The sequence below is a fragment of the Capsicum annuum genome, chromosome 3 (assembly GCF_002878395.1).
Source record: "Capsicum annuum cultivar UCD-10X-F1 chromosome 3, UCD10Xv1.1, whole genome shotgun sequence".
NCBI classification, from domain to species: domain Eukaryota; kingdom Viridiplantae; phylum Streptophyta; class Magnoliopsida; order Solanales; family Solanaceae; genus Capsicum; species Capsicum annuum.
Window position 1 is genome coordinate 35,623,873 of NC_061113.1, and position 21,628 is coordinate 35,645,500.

The 21,628-nt window shown below is 34.8% G+C and overlaps 2 protein-coding genes across 2 annotated transcripts; one reads left to right on the forward strand and one right to left on the reverse strand.

Annotated features, from left to right (window-relative positions):
- The first annotated feature begins 2,838 nt into the window (after positions 1-2,838).
- LOC107865467 (protein VAPYRIN-LIKE) lies at positions 2,839-4,272 on the forward strand. The gene has a single exon (XM_016711722.1). The coding sequence runs from the start codon at positions 2,839-2,841 to the stop codon at positions 4,270-4,272; it is 1,434 nt and encodes a 477-aa protein (XP_016567208.1).
- Positions 4,273-6,414: 2,142 nt separating this feature from the next.
- On the reverse strand, positions 6,415-17,321 carry LOC107865466 (protein VAPYRIN-LIKE-like). The gene is made up of 4 exons (XM_047408236.1): positions 17,202-17,321; positions 14,630-14,805; positions 6,902-7,487; positions 6,415-6,846 (listed from the first exon to the last, which is right to left on the reverse strand). Exons 1-4 carry the CDS (start codon positions 17,319-17,321, stop codon positions 6,415-6,417), a joined length of 1,314 nt encoding a protein of 437 aa, XP_047264192.1.
- Between the last annotated feature and the right edge of the window lie 4,307 nt (positions 17,322-21,628).

Here is a 21,628-nt window from a genome sequence, read left to right on the forward strand (position 1 = left end):
ATATATATATATATATACTACAATATATACACACACTAAATAAATAGTTATATACTAATTTCTAAAACCTATACACATGTATACTTTAAACATATACTACTTTAAAAAATATACACACATATATACGTACCATTCAATATATATCTACACATATAAAGTATATGTATTTCTTTAAATAAAACATATGCTATTTAATATAATAAATTAATAATACTTTATAGTAAATTAGTCCATTTGTTAATTTTTTTTAAAAAAAAATTAACCGGGACCGTTCCGGGCCGATTAACCGACGGGCTTGGACCGGGTACAATTTTTTCCTAGTTTATGAGCAAATAAATTGTCATTGTCTAGGTCAGTTTGAAGATGACTAAATTTCTTACTGATGTTCAGCGTGAATAATTGGAGGCCAAGTGTGTTTGTACGAGACGTGGGAGGGAGACTATGGTAAGGAAGTTAGGAAGGTAAGGAATGGGGCAATGTGAAGTACTCCTCCATATGTGTAAGGAGTTTGTTCGAGAAGATGAACTCCAAAAACGAAGATTTCATTTAAATTTAGAAGTTCGAGGGAGAAGACCGCACCAATGAATTTGTCCTAAGAAAAATGGAGCACATGAAAATCTAGTAGTATTTTTTTTGTGTTACATACTACGGTCTTTACCTACTACGAGGATATTTCAGCAAATTGAATTTGATGCTTTGTAAAAAAGAAATTTTTTGAAGGCCAATATTGGCGTTTTGATTATAAACTGATACATTTCAAAGTAAAAATACATTTCAACTTATTACTCTATAATTTAAGAGTTTATAAAATGCTAGTCATTTGTTGCAATGCAATATCTTGATTATTGTTATCAAAAACCTTTTTGGTAGATAATGTTCTTTAAATAGTTTAATGCAAAGTTTTAAAACATTAGACTAACTTTAATTATTATTTTTATCTATTTTATGAGTAATTTTGTAAATTTAACAACGTAACAGCAAAAAATAATGTTTGCTTCTAAATATTCTTTACTTTATATGAACAATTTGATTTAAAATTGATGGTTTAGACGAACGTATAATGGAGCTAAGCTTCGAGTTAGAATGATGAGAAGAGGCTCGGAGAACTTTCTAGTTTTGTAATAAAAGGGATAGAGCACTTGCTTTGCATTCAAGAGGCACCTTACATCTCCATCTTTTTCATTTTATAATAACGTTTTCTCTTTAACGTTCGGTTTTTTTTCCTCATATCTTCTCGAAGTTGTCTTTTTGTTGCAACTCTCCCTTGCTTTATTTTGAAAATTCAATGATTTCCATTGAAGCCGTCAATGACGTTTGAAGTTCCTCTCTGCAATCTTGCTCTGGATTTGGCTATGTCCAAAATTTGCTTAGGTAAAAAATATGTTTCATTCAACTTGAGGGGAAGTCTATATAATTATTCCTCGGCGATTTTAACTATAATGACTTTGACACTTTGTAGATTAACTATTCTAATTTGAGTGACTTTATCAATACAAAACAAATATAAGTAACTTCTGTAGAGAATTTGATATAATCAAATGACCATTTAAGTTATTCACTTGCTATATAACTGTTTTTTAAAAATTAATTTCAACTGTCCAACAAGTTGCACTAGTTTGAGCTGTTAGATCAATTTTACATGTTCAAGATTAAATTCTGCAAACAGATGATTGCAGTGTAATAAATAAATTAAATATTTGGTCATCAAAAAGTGCACTTTCGTCTTTTAGTTCCACTGAATTTGTAGAATGAGTTGATGATATATGCTTCCAAGATTCCCACTAGCTTCAATACAGATGAAGAAATAACATTTTAATGAATGTCATCATCCACTCCACTAGTTTATAATTGAATTGTCAACATCGGTTGTTATATGGTTCCTAACAGGGTTTATTAATTTAACAGTTTTTTGAGCTAGTCCATCAAGTCTTAACAGTTTTGGGACAGTAATCACACTATTTTAGTAGAAATAATTAGATTAAATTATTCTGTGATTAACTAATACCTTAACCAAATATGAAATAAAATTAATTTCAAAATTATTATTTTTATCCAACGTGCCAAACAACTCATAAAACAAGATGATATTTTTAGTAGTAGTTAACCTAGTAAAGGAGTATTTATTTTTAGTAGGTGTCTATAGACTCTAGCAGTTACGCAAAGGCGGATGTAAGATTTAAAGTTTGTGGGTTTTTCATGTTAGATAAAAATAAAATCAATTTAATAAGTAAGGAATTTGAACCACAACCATGAGGCAATAAAACTTTAACAGGTCTCTCCACCCCACTAGACCAACAATACACTTTATTTATGAATTCTCAACTTATAATTTTTATATATTTACTAGATTTCTCTATATAAATACTAAATCCGCACGAAAGTTACTGGGTTCTTGGAAACCCCACCCGAACCCCGAGATCCGCCCCTGCATATATGAAAGTTCTTTGAAGCCACACCTAGAAAGAAATAAAATAGAAAGGGTGGGCTGGGTCAAAGATCTATAACAATGGAGTAGTTGATCCATCAAAAAAGTTGAAACCTGTTTCTAATAATCTATTTTGTGATGACGCGGGGCCAAAAAGTTGTCAATATTTTAAAGCTAACATTGTATACACTAATGTGCCTCTGATTCCAAAGTGACAATGACACCATCCTACAATGTTATATAAAATACTCAGATGTACGATAAAATTAACATTATCGCCATCAGCCATTTTGGTAATTCATATATTACCCTAATCAATCATCATATCATTCACATTATTAATTATAGCAACTCCATATACACCATTTTTCTCAGTTTGTCAAAATTATTACATCCCCAAAAGAAAGAAAAGCATGGACAGACTTGTTAAGCCTAATTCGGAGGAACTCAAACTGTGTTTCATCAGAGGGCAAAAGTCTTCTGCAACTTTCAAGTTAACTAATCTCATGCACACCATGTCTGTAGCTGTTGGTCTCTCTACTACCAAGGCTTCTGTTTTCTCTTTCTCACATTCATTTACTATTATTCCTCCACTGTCAACAGCTTCCTTCACTCTTTTCTTGACTAGTTCTTGTGATCAGCCTCCTCTTTCCACGCCTTTGGACACCGTTATGGTTAAGTCATCGATGCTTCCTACTGGTAAAGCTAGTCAGGATGATCTTCGCCGTCTTTTTTCAACAAGTGGACGTCATATCTTCAAAGATGCCAAGATTCCCATTTCCTTTGTTGGTCCACAGGTTGTGGAGTTCCTTCTTTCATCCAATTCTTCAGTTTCATCTAAGACTTTATTGGATGTCAGTTTACTTCTCCAAAAAGCCATTTCTATGTGCGATGGCTGTCAACTTGATTCATTGCTTAAATATGCTGCCAAGAATGGAAATTCCCACTGTATTTCAGCTCTGATTGAGGCTGGTGCTGATGTTAATAAAAGGCACTCAGACGGGGACTCCGTTATGTCACTGGCTGTGAGATCCGGAAATCTTGATTCTGTTCAGGTTTTGATTGAGTCTGGTTATAGTATTGACAACTCTGCCGATAGGTTTCTGCATTATGCAGCAGCAATGGACCGCGTGGACTTGATGGAGATTCTTTGTTTGGGTTATGCTGATATAGATTTGAATTCAACTGATTCTCAAGGTAGAACTCCCCTTCATATAGCAGCAATTCACGGATATGTTGAAGTCCTTCAGTTTCTTGTTTCAGTAGGGAGCGATCCAGATATATTAGATTCTCAAGGTTGGACTCCTTTGCATTTTGCTGCTCACCAAGGCAATGTTGAAGCAGTCGATTTCTTACTAAATCATTCCAGTTATGCAAAATATGCTCTAACGAAACAAGGGAAGACTGCTTATGAGCTTTCTACTGATAAGGGCCACTCTAAACTGTACGATCTCTTACTGTTAGGAGACACTTTGCATAGGGCTGCAGGAAAAGGTGATGTTGATAATATCAAGAAATGTATCGCTGAAGGGGCGAGTGTGAATGGGAAGGATCAGAATGGTTGGACTCCTTTACACAGAGCAGCTTTTAAGGGAAAAATTGAAGGGGCAGAGGTTTTGGTAAAGCACGGAGCTAAGCTTGATGTTGTTGATGATTGTGGGCATACACCACTTCATCTTGCTATTGAGGCTGGACAAAAGGATGTGGCTGTGTATTTAGTTACACAAGGTGCTAAGGCTATTTTGAAGAGCTTCAAAGCTAAAGGTCAGGTTCCATGCGATTTGGAGAATTTCAAGAACCATTCTTCGCATCTACATTCCGTAGATTTGTATCATGTAAAGCATTAAAGAGCTTGATTTCAAATTGTGAAGAGAGTGTTAATATACTAATGTAAATGCTTTGTGAACTCTTTTTGTGTTTAGTCTGCAACTTGTATAATTTGAATTGCCTTGAAATATTAGGACCTAAAAGAAATTATATCTTCTGATCGTGAAAAACAACAACATTGTTTTGGGTGCTTTGGCTCTCAAAGCATCTTGATCTCATCTCCTGGCTGTAAATATGAGAATGAGAATAGGAACGCTTATTGATGATCTTATGAAACATTATTAGTTGTGATCTTTAGATTTTAAGGTTAAAAGCTTGACTGTGTTTCTGGTAACTAGAAGAGCTGATACTCAACTTGGATATCCATGTATTCATCCATTTCAAGATTTGAGGCTGCATGTGAAGCACCGAGGAGTACTAGTTAAGACCATAGTTTTTGTTATCAAAATGCAGAACGTAAAATAGCAGTGGATTCAGCCGACCTATTGAATTGTAGGAAATCCAAACTCATTTTTCTAAGTATTGTGCTAATTATAATTTATATGTCGAGAAAACTAAGGTTCCATCCATCACAACACAAACAAAATGCCATAGAAAATAAACGAATAAAGTGACAGAAAACAATGGTACCATTGGACAGAAGTTATTCAACATTTCAAACTTAGCTTGCAATTGCTTAAACAACTTGAGGATATATTAAAATACCAAGTACTATTACTTTATGTTGATATTCCAGGGATGATGAAGATGGTGAGATTGAAGCAGTGGGAATCTTGAAAGCATACTGCAACTGTTGGCTGACACAAACAATTCAGGGTTAACTAGTCAAAATACAATTTTTTGAGGACCAAATATTCATTAGGCAGAATCAAATCTTGAAATAATGGAAATTCAACTTTGGTATTTTAATGAGTTTCTAACAGAACCAATTGGAGATCCAACTTGAGTATTTTCTCATTTTCTAATAGAACCAAGCATGAACAACTGAGAGCAAAATTGTAATCAAGGTATATTCTTTCATTTGATGAAGTATGTAAATCACACCCAATTCCGGATATTTCAGTGCAAAACAAGCCTCAACGTACTATTACTAAAGAGTATAAAAGAAATAGAACACAATTGGGTGTCGCATATGTGTGACTCTACTGAGTTTTTGCACTTCACTGGGTGGACAGTGAACCCGGATGATAACTTTGATAGTTTGATTAGCCCGACTAACAGGCAAGCAGCGTACTTATGATACAAGTTTGAGTTTTTCATCCTTGATGTACTTGCGTGAATTTATCTACTATCAACCATCTGAGACGTCAAGATCATCCATTACTAGTTTAATCAAAGCCGTTTTTTCAATGAACGTCAGTTCAGGACCTTTTTTTGTCACCTTCTTTCTTAATTTCCGAATCCATTGATTCGATGAATCGGACCATTCTCTTCTTTGTTGTTTGCACAAGCCTCCTTGGGGTCTATGTTTGGGATTCCAACAGTTCAAAATATGTTGAATTCAATAGAAACGACTCCAACTATCCTGCTAATTAGTGTACAAAAGTTGAAATAAAGGGAGATCCATGTTTTGGTATTTCCAACCAACCATTTACACAGAATATATATTAGAACTTGTTCTTATTTTCATATTTACAAGAGAAGAATTCAAGATTATTGAGTACCAAAGTCTGAAATCCTGCTTTCCAAATGTACCTTGCTGTTGGAAGAGAAAAATGACAAGGTCTGCTTCGACAATAAGGGTTGACCCTTAGTCCAATCTAAGATTCCAGTTTATGTCTTATATGAAATGAGTGGACTAGAATCGGGGAAGAAAAATAAAGAAATATAAAGAATGACAAAAGAAACAACAAATTTCATGACAGTTTTTTTTTTTTTGGTTAACATTCACTTACATCACATACACATAAAACACAACAAAACTTAATTGTATATGCATTTGAGTGAAAAAAAAAAAAAAAAAGTAAATGCATTTGAGTGCAAAAATCGAACAATCTTGTTTTCCAAATTCAATTAAAACAGAACACAACTACCTCCCACCTTTTTAAGGTTATTCAGATTTTACAAGTTATAGATGTAGCAAAAAGAATTCTACAAAAATTACTTGCTCAGCCAATAATATACAAGAGCCTCTCCCAATTGAATTGAGTGTATTTTGCTCTTCAGTATACAAAGTTGTAAGTATGTAGATGTGAATGATGATTATCCAAATCACAAGAAACTGCTTCCTTAGTTTTGAAGCTCTTCAAATTGGCCTTAGCACCTTGAGCAACCAAATATGTCGCTACATCCTTTTGTCCAGCCTCAAGAGCAAGATGAAGCGGCATGTATCCACAATAATCCACAACATCAAGCTTAGCTCCATGCTTTACCAATACCTTTACCGCTTCAATTTTACCCTTAAAAACTGCTCTATGCAAAGGAGTCCAGCCATTCTGATCCTTACCGTTCAAATTTGCCCCTTCCGCGATGCATTTCTTGATATCAGCAACTTCCCCTTTTCTTGCAGCCCTATGCAAAGTATCTCCCAATTGTAAATGATCATACAATTGGGAGTGGGCCCTTATCGGTAGCAAGCTCATAGGCTGTCTTCCCTTGTTTTGTTAGAGCATATTTTGTCATATTGGAATGATTCAGTAAGAAGTCAACTGATTCAACATGGCCTTGGTGAGCAGCAAAATGCAAGGCAGTCCAACCTTGAGAGTCTGAAATGTCAGAATCACTCCCTATTGTAACAAGAAACTGAAGCACTTCAACATGCCCGTGAATTGCTGCCATGTGAAGAGCAGTTCTACCTTGTGAATCAATCGAGTTCAAATCTATATCAGCATAACCCAAAAAAAGAATTTCCATCAAGTCCACGCGGTCCATAGCAGCTGCATAATGCAGAAACTTATCAGCAGAATTGTCAATAGTATAACCAGACTCAATCAGCACCTGAACAGAATCAAGATTTCCAGATTTCACAGCCAGTGACATAACGGAGCCCCCATCAGAGTCCCTTCTATTAACATTAGCACCAGCCTCAATCAGAGCTGAAATACAGTGGGAATTTCCATTCTTGGCAGCAGATTTAAGCAATGAATCAAGCTGACAAGCATCAGACAATGACAAGGCTTTTGGAAGAAGTAAACTGACATCCAATAAAGTCTTGGATGAAAGAAGAAACTCCACAACTTGTGGACCAACAAGGGAAATGGGAAACTTGGCATCTTTGAAGACATGACGTCCACTTCTTGAAAAAAGACGACGAAAGCATTGGTACGCAATCGGTGATTGCAGTCATAAATTGAAAAGGTCTCGTGAGAAGTATCAAGTCATTTACTCCTCCAATTTGCATGTTTTTGTTAGAATAGACTGTGGTTTACAATTAAAGGTGCATCTATTTGCAGGTTAGATTAACTTCAATTCCTATTGTGGCCAAAATGTAAAACTTTTTTTGGGTACATTTCTAGCCTTGACACGACTGAAATACATACATAAATCTAGTGTTGAAGGCACAAAATTGACTGAAGTTGGTATATTCACACTTTAGTTTGACAAATTCCCACAATATTGCTTGTTGATTGATTCAGTCTTGTTTTCCCTTTTAATTTCCCCTTGCCGCGTAATTTAATTTTAAGATACTTCATTGAATCAAAGTTATTCTAAACAGATATTGGAAGCAACACTGTTACTGTTTGTTTACTTTTACTTGTGCACATTAACTTTGTACTTGTCTTAAAAAATAATAAATGAAATACTTATTTTACCATGATGTTCATATTGATTGGTGTATATTAGTCTCCATGAACTCAGAAATGACACGAGGAATGCATAGTTAATGTTAAGAATAAAACAAAAAAAATTGTTTGTCTTTCCATTGACATGCAAGGTGTATAAGTAAAAGTAAAATTTATTTTTAGTATAACGAACAAGTAAAAGTGAGCGAAAGGAGCGACAATTAAAGTTTTATCTATCCTTAAATACCATTTGTAGCAAATGTATTGCATAAATAACAGGTTCATCTGAACTTAATAACTTTTATTCGTATCATGTATGTTTAAAGTTCACTAAACAAATAATAATAAATTTCAAACCATTAATCAAAAGGGGTGTGATAAAACTCTGATTTTGAGTTTATAACAGTCAAATATTGAATCCACCTATGTTTATAAAAAAAAAAATGAGGTGGACAGGAGGTAAGAAGAGAAAATGATAAGAAGATAGACAAGTAAATAGACTAAGTACGAAATCTTAGTAGCCCAATTAATGATCTACGTGAACTTTCAATTATAGATGAATATTCAGTTTTTGTTATAAAATATTAAAGAATAAAGAAAAAGAGTAGAGAGAGAAGACAATAATTCTTATTTCTCTTGAGGATGAATAATAATGAAGGAAAATCTCTTTATTTATAAGGGAAAACTAACTTTGAGGTTTGTAATTTTACCATAAATAGACATACAATATATGATAAAGTAGGTATTCACTATATATGATAAAGTAGATATTCATTATATATGACAATATATTTATAACACTCCCCCTTGAATGTCTAATTGATAGATAATACGCATATAGGCCGCTTCATTAAAAATCTTACAAAGAAAACCCAGTGGGACAAAACCCCGTAAGAAAAAAAAAAGAGTACAACACATATTAACTCCTCCTAATGATAACATCCTTGAATCTTCGCATGCCGATCTTGTGCACTATCTTCTTGAAAGTTGCAATTGGAGGAGACTTGGTGAATAAATCAGCCACATTGTCAGTTGAACGAACCTGTTGCACGTTAATATCACCATTCTTTTGTAGCTCATGTATGTAAAAAAGTTTTGATGAAGTGTGCTTCGTTATATCTCTTTTTATAAATCCTCCATTAAGATGTGTTATGCATGCTGCATTATCTCTGTATAAAACTATGAGTACATTGTCACATTTCAAACCACATTTTTGTTGAATGAGATGTATCATGGACCTCAACCATACACATTCTCGGCTAGCTTCATGAATAACTATTATCTTATCATGGTTCAATGAAGTGGCTACAATAGACTGCTTTGTATATTTCCAAGATATGGCAATATCCTCACATATGAACACATAGCCTGTTTGAGATCGAGATTTATGTGGGTTAATTAAATATCCATCATCAGCATAATCAATAAGATCGTGACTTCAATCTTTATAATAATATAAGATCATGTGTTTGATCTCATTTCGATGTCTCCTAGTAGAAGCAAAACTATACATTGCTAACAAATTAATCAAAAAGGCCATATCAGGCCTTGTAGTATTTGCAAGATATATTTTGTCAAATGACAATATTCAACATTTCATGTGTGACATCTTTAAGTGTGTGGAGTGCAAATCAAATAAGTTTTCACTTACCAAGATGCATCATTTCATGTTACTTGATAAATGTTTCTATGTCAGCATGCTTAAATAAACGTAGAATTCAGATCCTTATAATCTTTCACAATATTGCGCCAATATTGTATCAAAGATATTGATGATATATCATTTCGTATCAGTTCACAACGCGACATAACATTTTGAGATCTCATCACTTCATTATTTCAGGTACCTGAACCTCTCCTAAGGTTTGAAGTGTTATGTTGTAGGCTCTTCAAGAGCACATTACCTTCTTATTATGATTATTTTCTCCTTATCCTTTTCAAAGATTATTTTATTTGAAATCGATTGTTCTATCATGTTTCACGCATGCATAGACTTTGTCCTTTAGGGACACAACAGGAGCACTTGCAGCTTAATATGAGATGCTTTTGGCATTTGACTTGAATTATCTTTTGAAGAGGATCTAATGATAATTCCTATCATATTTCTTAGTTGCTTATAACCTCCCCCTTATGTTAGAAAAACTAATATACATCCTTCATCTTCTTCGAGAAATCCATCTTTGTGCATTATGGCATATTCATTAATCGTATACCGAAAAACAAAAATACTAGATGGACAATGTGTGGTTCCTGACTCAGAACCAACTTTGAGGGGGAATTAATCAAAAATTTATTGGTCTAATGCATACAAGTGCTATTATATGCAACATATCATATTTCAGATCAACACATGAAGCTTTGTTCTCATTAGCAATGTTTTATTTTATCGAAGGCATTCAATGCCAAACCATCATTATCAAGATGAATTGTCTTGATTACACAATTAGAAAATTATGCTCTTGACTCAATTTTGTTAAGCAAGCAATTTATGAATGTCAAACTGTAGGTTGACAATAAATATACATAGTGATCATGTTATTGATGCATCTTAATAGATCACATGATAGGTGAATGGGCCCTTATTCAGCTTTTATACTTTTCAGATTTTAAGGAATTCAATCCTAAAATTAGTTGGTCCAACTAACGGATCATGAGAACAAGCAACATTAAAGTTCATGAAGAATTTTTAAATTCTTCAATATATTTTTAATACTCAATATGCACATCTTCGGGGTGTCATAATCATTCATGTCAACTTATAAATTTATTTGTACTAGTAAACTCCAAGTTTACCATGACATGTGTTTTTTACTTTAGTAAACTTCTTGTTTACTGTGACATAAATTTTGTATCAATAAACAATAAATTCATAGTTTATTATGGCATGTGATTTTATCATGCTTGGATAACTTTTCACATTCATGTTTCTTATCATAGTACCTTGAAGATATTCAATCTTTCAATTATTCAACCTCTTTTAGAGGTGGATTGTGATATCTTCACAACAAAGAATACATTCAAGTGTATATACAGTCATATTCATCCCAGCGTATAGATATGTATTTATAATAATCGAAATTTTCATTACCAGGAATGGAATATAATCATGCCTTAAGCCTATCAAATTATGATAGCTACTACAAAAACAAATTGAGGCATACATATGATTTATTGATACCACATTCAATTCAAGGACTGGAGCATATTTAATGGGACTTGTTTCATGACTTTTCACCAAATACCCATTATTTTGCTCTAGCCATTATAATATCATCAATATGGTGTATTGAGATTCAAACTCAACGTCTTATCCATATAAAAGCATCTTAGGGATAAATCGATGGGACTTGAACCCAACATATTATCATCCCTTTTGATAATATTGTTCTTGAGAAATAAATTTAAAACATAAATGGTTCCAAACCAATTATTTTTTCTCAAATCCAACAATAATTATATTACTAGCAGCAAAAGACAAATAACATAAGGAATTACTAACCTTAAAATTACTTAAGATTTATAATCTTACCTTGTTTGGCAGAGTATCATGCTGATAACATGTTATAAAATATTAAAGAATAAAGAAGAAGATTAGAGAGAGAATAGAGAGTTTCTTATTTCTCTTGAGGGATGAATAACAATGAAGGAAAACCCCTTTATTTATAGAGAAAAACTAACATTGGGGTTTGTAACTTTACCATAAATAGACATACAATATGATAAAGTAGGTATTCACTATATATGGTAAAGTAGACATTCATTATATATGGCAATATATTTATAACAGTTTTAACCTTATAATTCCCCTTCATATTTCTTTTTTTTTTTTTTAAGAAAGGAAATTGGCCTAGTAGGTTAACTGAACTTCCATGAAATTACCTGTAGGAATTATATCGTTTAATTTATTAAATCATTATATTGCACTCTGTTAGTTGTTTTGATAATGACAATGTCCTTGTTCTTTTATATGCAAGTCTACTTCAATCAAAAGTATCTACATATTAAAAATTGCATGAGCAATTGAAATTAATGTCTGATAATCCAAGATCAGTGTCACATCATTCTTAACACACTTGGCTTGTTTTTCCTAAATCACATCTTCAAATGTTGTAATTTCATACGAACATTCTTTATACTCTAATTATGTCCAAATCTTTTATAATAACATCTTTGTATCATTGTTCGTTTTAAGTGTTACTTACATTTTATCGTGTCCCATTATTAAATTTATTGATATGTAATATGAGAAGTCTCATTGATACAATCCAAATGACCCTCGGATTGTTAGAGAGGATGCTTATGGGTCAAAATGCACTTGATGACTTCTTAATGCTATCAAAGGGTGTCAATTGGTTGATTATGATGATCAAGAAGGGCCAAGGGATGTTAAAGAAGCCAGGGGAAGGCAAAACGGGGATATAAAGCCCCCGGAAGATGACATGCACCCCACATGCTATGGATGTGTGCCCAACCCATTCTACATTTGCTGGCGCAGGTCAAAACAGTCCATTATGCGCCCCATATGTTTTAGAATTGCTCAAGCTGATGCTTAGTGGGATTCTATGCCTTGTCTTTCCAAATGGGTCACTTTTACGCTCATAAGAAGTAATAATTAACCCTAAACTATAAATAGGGCCCTTCTTTCATTTAGTAGTTAGTTTTTGATGAATTGTGAATGTATACTCTTTTGTGACTGAGTGACAATCTTAGATTAGCTTATGGCAAGCTTGAATTAGCTTGTGTTGATCTTCCATTTAGAAACGTTGGTTTCTTAGGATCTAATTCCCTTGTGGTCTACATAATAGCTAGGTTCTTGTAGGTAATCAATAAAGGAGATCTTTGGGTTTGATACACTCTTATGTTGCCTTTTAGTTATCTTCTTGTATCTATCTATCTTCTCTTCCTATCCTTTACTTTATTGTTCTTTAGGTTTTGAATCTTAGTTTAGTTTTTATTTTCGTACTTTGTTCCCTTATAATTTGGTATGATAGTCGAGCTTGATTTCATTCCTACGAAGTCAATCTTGAGGCTAGTCGTCTTAGAAATTAAAAATTCGCAAAAAATATTACTATTTATATTTTTGGTCATAGGTCGTTTTTTGAGTGTTTGTATGTTTTAGTGTTAGATTTAAGTTTCCTAATGCTATTAGAGTTTAAATATCAAATTCGAGCTATATCGGAGCATTATTGAGTGTTCTATCCTAGTTGAAAGCTTGGGTTGAAGATTTTGAAGTTGGTTGCAAGAACTAAAGTTTTTGGTGAAGAATTTAAGCAAGATAATGTTTGGAATGAGTTTAGAATGTTGAAAATTACTTAGATTTGAAATTTCAACTCATTCGGAGCTAAGGAGAAAAAGTTGGAAAAGTTGGTGTTCTTGGCATTCTTGAAGAAATTGTTATCTTCAAGAAGAATTTTCAGCTAACATTGGTTGTTTGATCCATCAAGAAGAAAGAAAAGGTGTGGAAAATTATTTGTACTAGGGTATCAATTCCAAGGATATCCCAAGAGAAGAGTACAAAAGGGGGATCATTGGAGGGCATTTCGGCCATTTTAAATGGTATTTTTGGCCTTGTACAAGCTGAATTTCGAGCCATCTCCCTTGGAGGTGCCTTGGAAGTGCGCCCAATCTGCTAAAGCAGATCAAGGGCACCTCAAACCAGTAGCACCTGCATCCAGGATGATTTACACCTGTGTTCCACATGCTAAAGCAGGTTATCCAACACAGACAGCCCTTCCCTAACGTAGATTGAGTTTCAAGCCTCAAATTTAAGCTTATACACGGATTTCAACACTTAAATTGCTCTATTGCTCAAGGTTTGATTCCTAAGTTTCAATGTCTTGATTCCTAATCTCTTCTTTTAATTCTTAAACTACTTATCAACTAATAATTCATCTATAAGTTGATTGATTAGTTCTTGAGTTTCATTTCTTTCATCGTCAAATTCCATTCTAGTTTTTCTCTTTTTAAATTTGTTGTGATTTCTTAATTTAAGTCCTTAAGTAATTTTTATTTTGATTCCTTCAAACAAGAATTCATTGCGAACTCAAGCCACAATTGGTACCAAGCAAATTCATTGGAGTATAAATGATTTATCAACACTTGCGACGCCAATTGAGAAAAAAACAAAGGTGTGAACTTCGAGAGCTTGTGAGGTTAATTTCCTAACCTTAACTTGTTTGTTGTTTTTGTTTTCGTATTTCTTTTGTTAGGTACTATAGCATCGGGAAAGATAACTTGATAAGATATAATGGCGGCCATATTGAGTATTAAAAAAGACCTAAATCGAGGAATGAAAGGCATGGGAAACTCTCCCCCAAGGAGAATCAATAACATGATAGACTTACCTAACCCCATCCTATCCAATACACCAAACTTTGAAGCTCCCTTGAATGGACATGCTCTAAACGAACTTTAAGGTAACCAACCTAACTCTTGCACTCTAGTAAATGAGACTAGTAGCTAACTAAGTGTGAATGATAGTTTATCTTTAGGAGAGCATAATGTCTCTTTACTTCATAATGATAATGTACAACTTAAAAGCATAGATAAACTATGTCAGACCTTAACCAAAGCCTAGTCATTACAGAAATCCCAAATCCATCGAGGATCGGAGACCACCCTCTTTTTGCTTAGTCAATGAGAATACAATACATACATGACAACGAAAGCAATCCAAATAGACATGAGTACGATAACAAATGGCTCAAAGGAAACTAAGATTTCCAACAACAATCCCAATCCACAGTAATCCACAAAGCCTCTAATATCCAAAGAACAACCTAAGTCGGAATATGCCTCCGACGATAGCCAAAAGAGGACTCCAACAATAATCTAGACACAAATAAAACCATGAACTAATAGACCTTTGGGAAGAAGGAGACTCACCACTTTAAGCTGACTCACATACGATCAGGAAATCACCTATCACTATACAAAAAAGCAGAAGTATCGTCTAACCTTGTATCGCATGGGGATACAATGTCCGGAGATGGTTAGCAGGGTGAGCGCTAGCATATAACTCAAAAAAATAATAAAATAATGTCATGATCAAAATCAGTCCAAAACCACATGCACACAATCATTCATATATATATATATATATATATATATATATAATATACTGGGATATAGAGCAAGGTTTAGCATAAGAGTTAAAATATTAGTCTATACTATGTAGCTTGACTGTCATAAAAATACCCCTGGCTATATAGGTTCATCCCCCTCCCCCTGCCCCCCCGGTGGATGGGCCCCAGTGCGTGTTAGCCGCATGAACCAAAGATATCATAGGAGGTCGGAGAATCCACGATCCTATACCATAAATGATACATATATCAAGTGTGACACAATCACACCGTCATCAAGACCAACGCTCTCAACGGCAAACGTGAGTTTTCAGTATCAGTCCCTCAGGACCTCCACTTTTACGGCTTGCTACACAACTCTCTGTAAGCCCAATTAAAATATTTACACAATCCCAACCATTAAACAAGGAATCATCCATTATGGAATTGATAGAATGGTATCATCATACCAAATAAACAATATTGCAAGCCAATATCATTATGTCAATCCAAACTATTTAGCCAACTGGGACTCTAACCCATCAGCCAATAGGACTATAACCCATTTAGCTAACTTAGACTTTAACCCATCAGCCAATAGGTCTCCAAAATTTTCAATTCAAAATCAATCCATGGCCACCAAGGCCTTTCAAAAGCCAATTTATGTCCCATTAACCTTTTATACAATGCAAGGTTTCAAATGTGAAGTAGTTTATGCATATATCCATGTCTCAAATCAAATTTCATAAATTGGGTTGAGGTTAAAGCCAATTCCAAACTATTAAACCATCAAGCTTAGGGAAACCTATGTTCCCCTTTCCAATTTCTACACCCATTCATTTAAATAGTTCAAATTCATGAAAATATAGCATAAACAATCAATTCAAAACCATGGAAATTTTAGTCATGCAATAACCATTCCAAACACCTCAACCCATATTCAAAATCGACAGTTAACCTAAATGGATAAAAATTTAAATGCATATTTTTACATAAAATCAGTTAAGGGAAGAGGTACATGCCTTAGACACACAAAAATTTAAAAGTAATTTGGATCTTGGAATCTAGTAGATGAATGCACAGTGAAACCCTTAAGCTTTTCTTAGGTTTTTGAGTTTGAGAGTGCAAGAGAGCAGTTGATCTTTGAAAAACTGATGAAAATAAACTTATTATTTTTAAGGGTCGTACATGGGTGAAAAGACCCAAAAGCCCCTCATCCCAAGTAAATAAAATAAAAAGTGCAAGAATTTTAAACATCAACGTGGCACAGCCTTATCGCAAAGGCTATCCTCCGTGCTACGCTGATTATTATAGAGATTTTCCTCTGTGACACAGCGCTATCACAAAGGCACACTGCCTTCATGCCACATTTGAATTACGGAGGCTATCCTCCGTGGCATGCCAAAAACATGGAGGGTTACTGTCATAAAATTCTAAAATGACTCTGATACTCTCCCGAAAATTCCAAAACTTTATCGGGATACCCTATTAACATCCCAATACCCAATTTAAGTAAAAAAACAGTGTTTCAAACACAGGAAGGCTAGAAATAAAATGCCTAAAATTTGGAGGGTCTCACATTATCCCCGCCCCCTTGGGATCATTTGTTAGAATCAAATGACAAACTCAAAAAATAGCAATAGGAAAATGAAACGCATACCTTAAGCACCTTCGTCCGACACATGGAACAAGAATGAGTACTAAAACTTCATATCCTCTTCAGCTTCCCAAGTAGCTTCTTCTACCTTTTGGTTCCTCCAAAGGACTTTTACCGAAGCCACATCCTTGGTCTTCAACCTACGAATTTATCTATAAAAAATCTCAATCAGGACTTTCTCGTCGAACAAAGAATCCATCACACCAACACTCTCAATAGGCACAATAAAAAAAGATCATCTACACACTTTTTCAATAATTACACATGAAACATGGGGTGAATGGAGCCCAAACTTGCATATAATTCTAGTTCATAAGTAACATCCCCAACTCTTCTAAAGATAAAGTATGATCCAACGTAACAGGGGCTTCCTCTTCTTCCCAAATCTCATCAATCCTTTTATGCTTCAAGAATACCCAATCATCCACATCAAACTCCAACTCTCTTCTCCTCACATCTATATAGGACTTTTGGTGACTCTGAGCAGTTTTAAGTCTATCTCTGATTACCTTTACCTTCTCCATAGCTTGGTGAACCAAATCAAGACAAAACAACTTAGTTTCATTGACTTCAAGCCACCCAATAGGAGACCTACGCCTCCTACCATAAAGATCATTGAATGAAGCCATCTGTATACTTTAGTGATAACTGTTATTGTAAACGAACTCGATGACACGCAAGTGATCCACACAACTACCTCCAAAATCAATCACACAGGACTTTAGCATATCTTCTAAGGTTTAAATAGTCCTCTCAAGTTGTCCAGTCATTTGAGGATGGAAAACAATGCAAAGGTTCACCTTAGTCCCCAAACCTCTCTGAAATGAACGTCAAAAGTGATAAGAAAATTGCGTACCTTGATCAAAAATGATGGAAACTAGAGCACCATGTAACTTGACGATCTCCTAAATGAAAAGCTTAGCATAAACCTCTCCAGAATAGTTACTCCCCATGGGCAAAAAGTGAGTAGACCTTGTCATCCTATCCATAATGACCCAAATCGAATCATACTAATTTCAAGACTGAAAAAGACCTGTAACGAAATCCATATTGATTACCTCCCAATTAAATAGGTAACTCAATATTTTAAGATAACCCACCAGGTCTCAAGTGTTCTACCCTCATTTCCTGACAAACCATACATTTAGCCACAAAGTTAGCCACATTCTCTTCATGTTGTTCTACCAATAGATCTTCTTTAAGTTATGATACATCTTCATCGAACCAGGATGAACTATATACCTCGATTCATGAGCCCCTGACAAGATACTTTCCCACATCCCATTAATATTTAGACCACAGAATCTACCTTGGTAACTCAAGATACCATCACCACCAATCTTAAAAGCCATAACCTTTTACAGACCCACATCAGCCTTAACATGCGTCAAGATAGGATCCAAAACCTATTTCTCCTTCACCTCTGCACCAAGAGATGACTTTACCACCTTTTGTACAATCATACTTCCATCCTTAAATTCTAAAAGATGAACTCCTAGATTAGCCAATCAGTGAATATCCTTCACCAATCCCTATTTTTTCTCATCCATAGTAGATAAGATCCCTATGGAGAACCTGCTAAGAGCATAAAAAACCACATTAGCTTTATATGGATGATAATAAAGACTTATATCGTAGTTCTTAATCAACTCAAGCCATCTTCTCTGCCTGAGATTCAACTCCTTATGAAGTATACATATACTGTAGGATCTTATGATCAGGATATATGTCAACATACACCCCATACAAGTAATGGTGCAAACTCTTTAAAGCTAACATCATAGCTGCCAACTTTAAATCATGAGTCGGATAATTTTTGTCATGAACTTTAAGTTACCTCGAAGCATAGGTTGCAACCTTACCATGCTACATTAATACATACCCCAGTCCCAATGGGATGCATCATAATAAATAACGAAACCATTAGTACCGTCGGGCACGGTAAAAAATAGAGTAGAAGTCAACTTGTCCTTTAACTTCTCAAAACTACCCTCACAAGCATCGAACCACAAAAAATTCACCTTTTTTTGAGTTAACTTTGTTAACGGAGCAGTAATAAACAAAAAACTTTCCACAAACCTCTTATAATATCCAGCCCAAGAAACTCCGAATGTTGGTTGGAGTCATGGGTCTAGGCCATTTCTAAACCACCTCAACCTTCTGTAAATTCACCTTGATCCCTTCACTAGAAACCACATAACTAAGGAAGGTTACAATATCCAACCAGAACTCACACTTAAAAAATTTAGCATACAATTTCTGATCTTTAAATGTTATAATACTATATGAAGGTGGCTGGCATGATCCTCCTCACTCATAGAATATACCAAAATTTCATTAATAAACGTGATAACAAACAATTCCAAGAACTATCTGAAAACCTAGTTCATAAGATCCATAAATATCGCTAATGCATTAGTCAACCCAAAAGACATGACAAAAAACTCGTAGTTACCATACTGGGTACAAAAATCAGTCTTTGGGATATCCACCTCCCTAATATTTAACTGACGATAACCCAACCACTGAAGCTAGTCAAAAAGATCATCGATCCTAGGAAGAGGTTATTTATTCTTCACTGTCACCTTATTCAACTGTCGATTGTCTATGCATATCTGAAGAGACCCATATTTCTTATGTATAAAAAGAATAGGAGCACCCCATAGAGACAAACTAGGGCGAATAAGACCCTTATCAAGAAAGTTCTTTATTTCTTTAACTCATCTGAAGTCATTTTATAGAGAGAAATAGAAATAGGATGGATATCTGGTAGAAGAACAATTCCAAAGTCTATTTGCCTATCAGCAGGAATACCAGAAAGATCATCAGAAAAGACTTCAGGAAACTCATTAACCATAGGGACAGATTACCAAGAAAGACTATCAAAATTAGAATACTTAACTCGAACTAAATGATATAAACACCCCTTGAAAAATAACTTTCGGGCTCTGAGATAAGAAATAAATCTTTTGTTGGGTAATAAAGAACTCTCTTCCCACTTAATTATCAATTTATTTGGAAATTAAAAACTAAACCTTTGAGTCCTATAATCGAGATAAGCATAGCACAAATGGAGTCAATCCATCCTTAAGATCGTATCAAAATCTATCATATCCAACTCAATAAAACCCGCCAATGTCTCCATATCACCAATAGATACCACACAACCCCATAGACCCTTCTAGCCATAATTTAGTCACCCACCAGGTTAGACACATGAAAGGGATCAAAAATAATTTTGGGACTAAAACCAAAATACATAGACACATAAAGAGTAACATAAAAAAAGGTAGACCCCAAATCAAGTAGACAATACACATCACAAGAGAAGAGTTGTAACGTACCAATAACAACATTAGGATATGCCTCAAATTCCTGGCGGATAGCAAGAGTATAAATACAATTCTGGTTAGTGTCAGTACCAGAAATAGCACCCTTTGGCATAGGAGCTAAAAAAGTAGCAACGAGGACCTTATGAGCTCTAAAAGAAGCCTTAGTTGGACATTATCACTGTGATGCCCCAGTTGACCATAATTATAGGATTGATTCCTCCCTCCATTGCACTGACCATGGTAAAACTACCCAAAAAATGACAAGGATAATAAGGTGAGGCTGACTTAGTTCCACTAGCCTGAGACTGGGAACCTTACACCTTAAATCCACTGTTAGCCTGAAAGCGACAATCACCCGATGACTTAGGATTTGGAGCACTAGCCTAGAATAAGAACCAGAATTTTACTAAGTTTTCCTCTTACCCTACTGTCTACCATCTCTACCATTATTCTACTGGCCCCCACCCTACTTTGAATAACTAAACTTCTTATTTTCCCTTTCTTTCATATCTATTTATTTCGTCTTTTCATCCTCAGCTTACTGCACATAAACCATAAGCCTAGAGATATCCATACCATAATTCAGCATAGCAGCCTTGCACTCCAATACCAAGTTGCATGACAAATCCAAAGCAAACTTCCTCATTGTATCTCTCTGGCTAGACACTAAATCTAGAGCGTATTGAGACAACTACTGAAACTTCAAAGCATACTCCTTCATAGTCATCTTCCTCTGCTTCAAATTAATAAACTCCTTAGCCTTAGCTTCTCTCAACTCCTAGGGAAAGAAATAATCAAGAAAGGGCCCTGAAAAATCATCCCACACATCCTGCTTAGCATCATCACCCCTCAGTTTCTCCCACTACTCATACCACTTATAGGTTAAATCATTAAGATGATATGTAGCAAACTCTACACCCTCTACATCAGTAGCATGCATTACCCAAAATATTTTCTCTATCTCATCAATGGATCCTTGTGGATCCTGCTCAACCTTAGAGCCTGTAAAGGTTGGGGGATTTAACCTCGTGAACTAGACAAATCTAGTGACCTCAAAAGAAGGAGCAATAAAATTAACCCGGCCAGGCTAATGGGACTGAGATGCCACTAGTTAAGTCAGAAGATGAATAGACTGGCAAAACTCTGTATTAGAAATATCACTCTGGGGAGCGGGGGCATTAGCAGCATCAACCTAGAAAGATCGAGGAGGACTAGTAGGAACTGGTGGAACTCCAGGTGAAACAACACAATCAGGAGCAGGGACCCTAGATAGGTTTTGCATTCCGCTCATAGGGCAAGTCCTTTACACATTATCTCAGGTAAAACAAAATTTCCAGCAGAGTTTTTACGAGTGTCAAATCTTCAGGGAGGCATGATCTTAAATGTGATAAATCCAGGGATTAGAGAGGTTTCATAACACTAAACTCTAAAACCAAAAATAAAACACAAGAAAGGATAACATTTCTAAATTTTTCATAGCCTCTTCCTTATAAGTGTGGTGCACTACACACCCATAAAAAGAACTCTACTTGACATGGATTTGTGGACACCCAATAACTCTAAACTATGCTTTGATACCAAGCTTATCACGATATGAACCAGAG

Coding starts and splice junctions, on each gene's coding strand:
- LOC107865467 (XM_016711722.1), top strand. CDS start 2,839: ATGGACAGACTTGTTAAGCCTAATTCGGAGGAACTCAAACTGTGTTTC.
- LOC107865466 (XM_047408236.1), bottom strand. CDS start 17,321: ATGGCTTCATTCAATGATCTTTATGGTAGGAGGCGTAGGTCTCCTATT. Junction 7,488..14,629: donor TGGATTGCTTTCGTTGTCAT/GTATGTATTGTA, acceptor TCTTTTTTCAAG/AAGTGGACGTCATGTCTTCA. Junction 6,847..6,901: donor ACCAAGGCCATGTTGAATCA/GTTGACTTCTTA, acceptor TAACAAAACAAG/GGAAGACAGCCTATGAGCTT.